General features: G+C 40.1%; 1 protein-coding gene across 1 annotated transcript; it reads right to left on the reverse strand.

The window, feature by feature from the left end:
- Positions 1–890: 890 nt before the first annotated feature.
- odad3 (outer dynein arm docking complex subunit 3) lies at positions 891–7326 on the reverse strand. The gene is made up of 13 exons (XM_073493313.1): positions 7248–7326; positions 6317–6438; positions 6118–6183; positions 5699–5890; positions 5497–5598; positions 5029–5154; positions 4498–4620; positions 4065–4226; positions 3819–3976; positions 3573–3729; positions 3312–3461; positions 1396–1483; positions 891–1311 (listed from the first exon to the last, which is right to left on the reverse strand). The coding sequence occupies exons 1-13, from the start codon at positions 7324–7326 to the stop codon at positions 1187–1189; spliced, it is 1650 nt and encodes a 549-aa protein (XP_073349414.1). The 3' UTR covers positions 891–1186.
- Between the last annotated feature and the right edge of the window lie 1016 nt (positions 7327–8342).

The following is an 8342-nucleotide window of genomic DNA, read 5'->3' on the forward strand; positions in this document are numbered from 1 at the left end:
AATGTGGGATAATAGACAACTACGTAATACCTGCCTCTATATTGACCCAAGCTAAAAACACAAAATGTGGATTTTATACAGCAATGGACACATCAGACTCTGACAGGAAAGAACCAACACTTGAACATCAATACTTTTAATGACATAACTGCTCTTATTTTAACCTTCTCTGGAATTTACTGAGCACGCACACACAAACACAAACACAAACATACATTCAATAGACAGATCAGGCAGCCAAAAGTTGTCTGTCTGGTTATATTCTGTGAGTTTCTTCATCACAGCAGCTGCAATAAGATGTATGAGACAGAAAACCTGGTTGAGGTTAAACTCTGACAGTTTGTCTGAAGATTTATTGTTTTACACAAACCAGGGCATAAAACAAGACAATCCACCTTACATTCAAGAGCTGGCTCCATTACCCACAAAGCATTTGAGCAAAGAGACAGAACCATTTTTGAGATGCTGAGCATAGCACAGATAGTTCAGGTGTTGGGTTAGGCTTCACACAGCTACACGCAGCTCTGTATCACATCTTTTACGGGGACAATGTAGTGTTGATGTGATTCACCCATTAAATAAAGGTCAGGTCGTCAGAAGTATTGGCTTTCAGTGAACTGCAGCCTGCAGTGCATTACGTGTAAGATGAAACCCCATTACATTCATAAAGGACAGGTTTCAATCATCAGAACAATGACAGAGAGACCCTTCGGGGACAAGGCACCTGTTTTGTCCTTATAAAGTCATTTATGGTGGAAAAAAGAAAAATGAAAAAGAATAAAATTGATGGTAAAAAGTGTAAGTTTGATTGTTTCTATTGGTTTCACATGAGGCAGAGGGTGGAATCTGAACTGTGAAAAAAGCGAAACAAGTGTTGGTGCAACAGTGACACCTAACAGAGAACATTACTGTTGTCAAAACAAACTCACTTATAAAACAATTTACCAGTAAAAGCACAAATACGTCTAGTCCTAAATATTCAACAACATCTTTCAACATGTCTAAAAATATATTTTCAAACTTGAGATTCTTTGTAGGAATTTGTGAATTAAATGGATAAAATAGCAAAGGGGAAACTTGGATGGTCAATATAGGTTCTTACAGTAAGCTCCTTCTACACTTCAATCAGATTTTATTTCAGATCATTTGATTTTCTTGAAGTCTTGAGACTGTGGAGGCTGTCGGATCAGAGTTTGCCCTTCTTCTTCTTCCTGTTCTTCTTCTTGGACTTGGAGTCGATGATGAGCTGAGACTGACGCTTCAGCGCGTCCCGTGAGATGACGTCACCTTCGTCCTCTTCACTCTCCTCCTCTGAGACACAAACAGTGACAGTTTGAGACAACGACAGATTTAGACTGTGTGCTTGTATTAGTGTGTGTTTGGCTCCCGGCTCACCGTCATTGAAGGATTCTGGTCTTTGGTCCCCGGGCAGCTTGACACGGGTGTTGGAAGCCGGCAGTTTCCCCTCAATCCTGACAAAGAACTGCTCAGAGAAGCAAAAAGACACGTCGTAGAACACCAGTAAAAGATTAATTTCTATTTTTGCCAATGTCGATTTTCAATATTTAATATTCATCCTCAAATTTCCCTTGTTACTTGGAAATCTGACTTTATTTCTGACTTTGACTTTTCATGCTGACAACCAACCAAAATGTGATTCTGAAATCTTACACAACCAATAAATAATATTCTTTGTCAATCCTTAATGCCAGTGTTATTTTGTTTTTCATGTGTCGGTGACTTATCTTATTCTAATTATTCATGAGAAAATAAAATTACTGCACATTCATGTGGTGTCAAAATAATCTGAAGAATTTGTTCCCCGTTGGGACAATTCATATAAGAAGCTCCCATAAGACAGAACAACAACTCGCAAGGTTGGCAAAGATTTTCTATAGGCCACTTGTTAACTTTGATGTGCAAAAACGTGGTGGACGAAAGTAAATGTTAAGTTGATGGTAAGAACATTTTTACTAATTCATCATTTTTTGCCCGTATGTAATTTGTAATATGGTATTAGGTTGTAACAGTGTCCAAGTAGAGTGACCTAGATTAGATGTTCTCTTTGTAGCGTCCATGTTGTTTCCACATTAAGACTTACATTTCCTAACTCAGGGAACAGGACCACCTGAGGAGCATGTGAACACACCGTTAGCATTAGGACACTTTGGAAACAAAAACTTGAAAGTTGTTTGTACAAAACTGAACTGAACTGAATGTATGTATCTTGAGATATATAACACAAACCACTAACTGTTATGGTATATGATTAGTGTTAATATTGAGTCCTACAGTGATGTTTCTGTCTGTGTCCTCATGTAACAGGTATGGTGATGAGCTGGTCCAATTCTCTTAGACTTATTTATGGTCCAGCTGCCAGTTGTGCGGCTAGGACAGCCGAGCAGTTTCTAATAGTCCCAGTCAAGCAAACAAGGCTGCACTGATTTTGAAATTATCATCTCAGATGTACATCAATCCCAAAGATTACGCCTTCTAAAAATGGATCTGAGAATAAAATAATAATAAATAAAATGTCATTAGTAAATGGCCTACAGAGTGTTATGTGTTTCCTATGGTACACTCTGATATCTGATGTCCTCAAACAGAAGGTGCTGCAAGCGTTAGTAATCATGAACAAACACTTCAGATGGCTTTAATGGCCTTTCCATTCAGATAAGTTATGCCAGCACAGTGGCACACTTACCTACATGCTCTGCCATGCTGTGTTCATTTGTGGCAAGAGACCCGACATGCCCTTTGCCAGAACTGGATTTATCATTGAAAGATCAAGGCTCCCTGACAGAGGCAACTGTTACTTATTTAATTTTTCTTTTGAAATTACACAAATTATTTTTTAATGATCAAAGAATGTAAGGGTAGGAGCACTTTAATCAAGTTTTTTAGAGGTGCTAAGGATGTATGAAGACATAAAAATGACAATAAACCCCCCCAAGCACTCTCTTTTTATACAATTAATTAGACCTTAAAACAAAAGGCCATTTTATAGAAGTATTCCACCAATAGGAAGTTCACACTTAGACATGGTGTTGTGGTCTTGAGAGGGTCTTTGGCCACAACAACATGTGAGCTTCCTATTGGTGGAATACTACTGTAAAAGGGCCTTTTGTTCCATGAGATCTGTTTGACTCCCCAATGAAGGGTTGATGCCGAAACGTGTTGAAGTCACTAAAACTGGAGACAAGCCTTCTGAGTCGGTTTACGAGGACTACCTCTGCAAAGTCTATCCAAAATCCCAACCTGTGCTTCAACCCGCTGCGATACTGGATGAGTGTTGTGGAGCTTCCACTCACCTCCTCCTCCTCCATCTCTTTCATAAGAGCCGTCAGATCCTTTCCCTGCAGTTCCTCGTGCAGCGTCTGCAACTTCAGCTCGCACTGAGTCATCAGCTCCAGCACGTACTCATCGGAGTCTGGAGACACCTCAGACGCTGTGTCCTCACTCTGGAGAGAAATGGAAGAATTTTGAGAGAAAGAAGATTGACACATATTAAGAATAATTAATGTCAATTGTCATACAGTTGGACAAATCATGATGGTTGAGGTTGTATTTACCATTGTGATGTGTTGAAGTTTGTCGGCAAGGTGCTCCACCCCGGCTCGGACAGTACTGATGGCTTTAACAAGAAAATCGTAGCGCTCTTTAGCAGCGTCACACCTCTCCTGCTGAGCCTGCAGTTGCTGCTCACACTCCTCCAGAATCTGTCTGTCACTGATAAAACCTCAGAGCATTACAGAACATTACATAACAAAGCATTACTCAGCTGCATATACGAGACTTCTGTTGTCTGAGTGTCTCACCTGGATAGTTTAGCTTCCCCCGAATATTTCATATCCTGGAGCTGTTGGCTGAGGAGCTCCTTCTGCTCCTTTAGCTCCTCTAGCACCTTCTCGTTCTCCCCCCTCAGCTTCTCCAGATGTTGGTGCCAGTCCTTCTGCGAAGTAAAGCGCTCCACTATCTCCTACACGCAACAAATGAATCAAAACCTACACGTAAACACCAATAGTAACCACACAAACATCCAAGTACGGTGTGTGTACAGCGACTCCTCCTCTTTCCTGTATATCTGTGACTCCCGTGGCGTCCTTGATGCGTCTGAAGGCCTCCTCGAAAGTGGAGATGGCTTTCTCCTCTTCACCTGCCATCCTGGAGGTGCTGCGCTGGGCCTCACTGCTCAGCTCATCTGGCTGCATAGCTGTTCTCTGAGCCTGAGAACGATGCAAAACATATGTTATTCAAGGTACTCTACAGAATTTCTCTGTTTTGAAGTAAACTATATTTGCACCAAAAATGTGATTGGCTGCTTTTGGACTGATAGTCATAGGTCCGATAATGGTCATGTTTCCTCATGTCATTTGCATGTTTAAGGGCACACGGCTAGTAAGAAAGTAGTCGATCAAGAGAGGGAACAACATCAAAATAAAAGCATACATCAAATAATATCCCAAAATTGTACATACACCACCATGTGTTTCTCACCCTTCTATCAGCTTTTTCAGCCTGGGCCTTGCGCTCCTCAACCTCTCTCCTGAGGATGGATATATTGCGCTCTCTCTCCTTGCGCTCTTTGTAGAGCAGTTCCTCCAGTTGCTGTAACTCAGCCTGGCAGGAAGAAGAGAGGGAAGGAGTGATGGAAATGGAGGGAGGAAAGGTAGGAAACAAGGGAGATAACACAGTGAGACAAACTACATTTTAGTATGACGACAGTGAATTTGTAATGACTGTATGCCATCATGATATTCACCTGTACATTTATTTTGAAGAGAGAAAAAGATGAAAAAAATGTTGTTCGCACATTGTATCTGAATCTGTACTTGCAAGTTGTATGTATGCATCAAAATGAAAAGAACACAGGTGAATAAACACCTAAAAGCCGTTGTAGCTGCTTTACTTGTGACTCATTTATCTTGTATCATTAGTGATAGCAGCAGCGGTGAGTGAATCATCCTTCTGACGCCTTCACAGGAGACATGCATGTCGTGAACTCAAAGTGGAGGAGGTCCAGTTCACCTTAGCAGCTTCTTTAGAGAGCTGGGCGTCGTTGTACATGGCCTGCATGTTGTGGCGCTCCTGTCTGGCCTTCAGGATTTCTGCCTCCAAACTGTCCAACTGGCCCTCGTAGGTCAGACTCTCCTCCTAAAGAAAAGCAAGAGATAGAAAGAGGAAGGACAGGAAATGTGGATATAAACTGAGAGAGCTGCTGCAAGTGTTTCAAAAAGGATACGATTTTACGAGGACTATTGCAACACTTTGACCTGGACCACATGTCTCTCTTTCTTTCATATTTTTTAATTCATACAAATAAAAAGGGCCAGATACATTGCAAAATAATCTCTAAAACTGGCAAATCAGCACCAATCAGTGCATTTTTAGTCAGAAATCATTCCGGGGGTGGCGTCACCAATACTCCTGCAACATGTCCAGTAGGATGAGTGCAGACATTTTTTTTGAGGAAAACAATGTGTATGCTGGACCAACCTGCAGGTGACTTTTGACTTTATGATAGTTAATCATGATTTTCTTAGCCTCCTCGCACTTAAACTGGGTCTTCTCCAGCCTGTTCTCCAGCGCCCGCAGTTCCTGAGAAACACACATTGTTTACAGAAGGTGTAAACGTGTGCTATTGAACACCATACCAAAAAAAAAAGACAAATTCTAGAGGAGTTTGAGACGTAACTACCATGGTATCTTCCTCTTTTTTCAAGGTGCGAGCATCAGCAGACTGTGCTCCACCGCTGCCCTCTGGTTTCATCCTCTGGTATTCCATCTTCAGCTCTTCCAGGCGGCGCTGTTTGGTCTGGGTGGTGTGTTTTAGGGCATTGAGACGCTTCTTCTTAGACAGCACACTCTGTTCTAGCTTTGTCAGGGCTGCCTGAAAGAAGGGTAATGACAGGGAGAGGGTGTGGGACACAAGAGAGACAGAAATATGCTTGCAAGTAGTTCTATTATTTATGTAATTTAAATGGTTTGACACTGGACTGAGAACTCTTCCATTTCAAAGTGTGGGGGATATTTTGGGGAAAAAAAGTCCATCAATATTACATTAATTGTTAACTGTGAACCTTAATAACACACAGTATTTAGGCACCATCCTCTCACCTTCCCTGACATGTTGCGGTAAGCATCCTTCTCCAAGCCTTTGTTATGAAAGGCCGTTTCATTGCCCTGGGAGGCGTGACACCAAAGGGAACAAGATTGTAAAAGAAAGTCAGTTATGATCTCTTTGACTGTGCAAGTGAGGACAAAAAAACCAACCCAACACAGCTGAGAAAGTTGCCTGTATTTCATGGGGACTCACAGCATTAGCTTCAGCCTGTTCTCTGTACAGCCTCTTGTTCTCCTGCCTCAGCTGCTGGATTGTGTCTTTGTTCTTCTGGATGGTGGCCTGGGAATTCTCATGGAATGCTGCTCTTTCTCTCTCTGGTGGACACATTTAAGGATTATACTAATGAAATAAATGGCAAAAGCGTCTCATTATTCACTAATAATACAGCTGATAATAATAATAATAATAATAATAATAATAATAATGATAATAAATGTTTTTTCTGTCGGATATCGACAGCAAGTATTGTCGTTGTAGTAAAATGTCCCTGTCTCTGTTTTCCTATTATATCTGATGATTTTGGATTAATATCACTGCTACATTTACTGCTGTAATGTTGAGCTCATTTTCACTACTTTATTTACTGTTTGCTAGTTTAATCCATAGAAATGCATCAAATTGTATACGATTATGTTCAGCTTTGAGATGATGCATTTTCCATCTTATCCAAGAAGGTTTTTAAAGAGTTTATTTAGCTGAAGAAAGAGGAGAATGTTCTCAACGTATGAAGGAACATTTTATTCTTCAGTTTATCACAAACATTCAACATCAACACATCTGCAGATACATGGTTGTCATAGGAAACTGATCTGAAGAGTAACTGAAGCTGTCAGACAAATGTAGCGGAGTAAAAGTGCAATTGTATGCTTCTAAGATGTAATGAAGTAGAAGTATAAAGTTTCACGAAATAAAGACTACTCAAGTCAAGTATAAGTAACTCAAATGTATACTTTAGTACTTAAATAAATGCACCTACAAATGTACATTCCAACACTGACAAACGGGCACACTGACAGAACCACTACAGTAACGGTAACCTGGATATACGAACTAACTAGCTAAGTGTAGCAAAGCACACTTCCTTAAGCATGAACTGAAATCAACTACTTTTAAACAAACTTACCCAGTAGTTGAATTTTACGCTGCATCTCCGTTATCTGCTCATGTAGCGGAGGTTTAATCGAGCTGGAACTGAACGACATGTTTGTTTTGTTCGTGTTTTTAACAGTTAGCAGAGACCATTATCTGTCCCTTCGTCAGGTTAGCTTGACCCAGACGGACACTTGTTGCCTAGCAACCTGTAAACCTACCCCAAAGCGAGGCTGCAGGTTTCTGAGTAACCCGGATGAAACAGCAGCAACTCAGGGTCATATTCTTATTTACAAAAGATTTCCTTCTTTTACAAATACCACTCAGCCAAATTAAAACAATGTCAGTCTTATCAAACAGTTTCCTCTTAAGAGGGACAACATTGGTAGAAGCAATAATACTCATGTCATTTTACCCAATTATACCTAAAAAGCAGGGTCCTCCTGTTTTCTCCTTTGAACACTGATATGGCAACACAAACTTTTATTAGCTCAGAAAAAAATGAAAGGCAACATTTACAAACTCAAAATATGCACAATATTCATGGATATGTTTTAGTGGAGAGTTTTAACAAAAAAGGTATTAAAAAATAAAGACTGCTAATCCAAGTTAAACCACTTGAGTCATTTGTAATCTCCTAAGGCTTTGATATCATACTGAGCTTTTAATTGCCTGCAGTTTAGTAACTCTGCTTTGGTGAATCAATTTGAACAGTGCAATATGCTAAGTTAGACTGATAAAGCATAGCTTTACTCTAGAAAGCTTTACTATACTGGACCCTTCTAGCTTCCACGTAAACTGCATGACAGAATAATCACAAAAAAGTGACAAAAAGGGAGAAAAGTACAATAAAAAAACAACAAAAAACAATAATTTTTAAGGCAAACCGATGCTTAAATTATCTATGGTCATCAACTGTAACTCACGCTTCCACATTCCTTCTGTAATAAAATCACCTTTGATGAGAAACCTAAGGGAGGGAGGAATAATATCATACAGACAACCTTGGTCCTCGATCCAGGTATTTTCACAGCCGGGAAGTCAAACTTTTTTGGCTTTAAAACACCACTGAGCAGCTTTTATAGGAATGAACAGGGCTCTGTGTCCAGTAATAAAACGTCCATTAATA

Source organism: Pagrus major, chromosome 22, assembly GCF_040436345.1.
Source record: "Pagrus major chromosome 22, Pma_NU_1.0".
Lineage (NCBI taxonomy): Eukaryota > Metazoa > Chordata > Actinopteri > Spariformes > Sparidae > Pagrus > Pagrus major.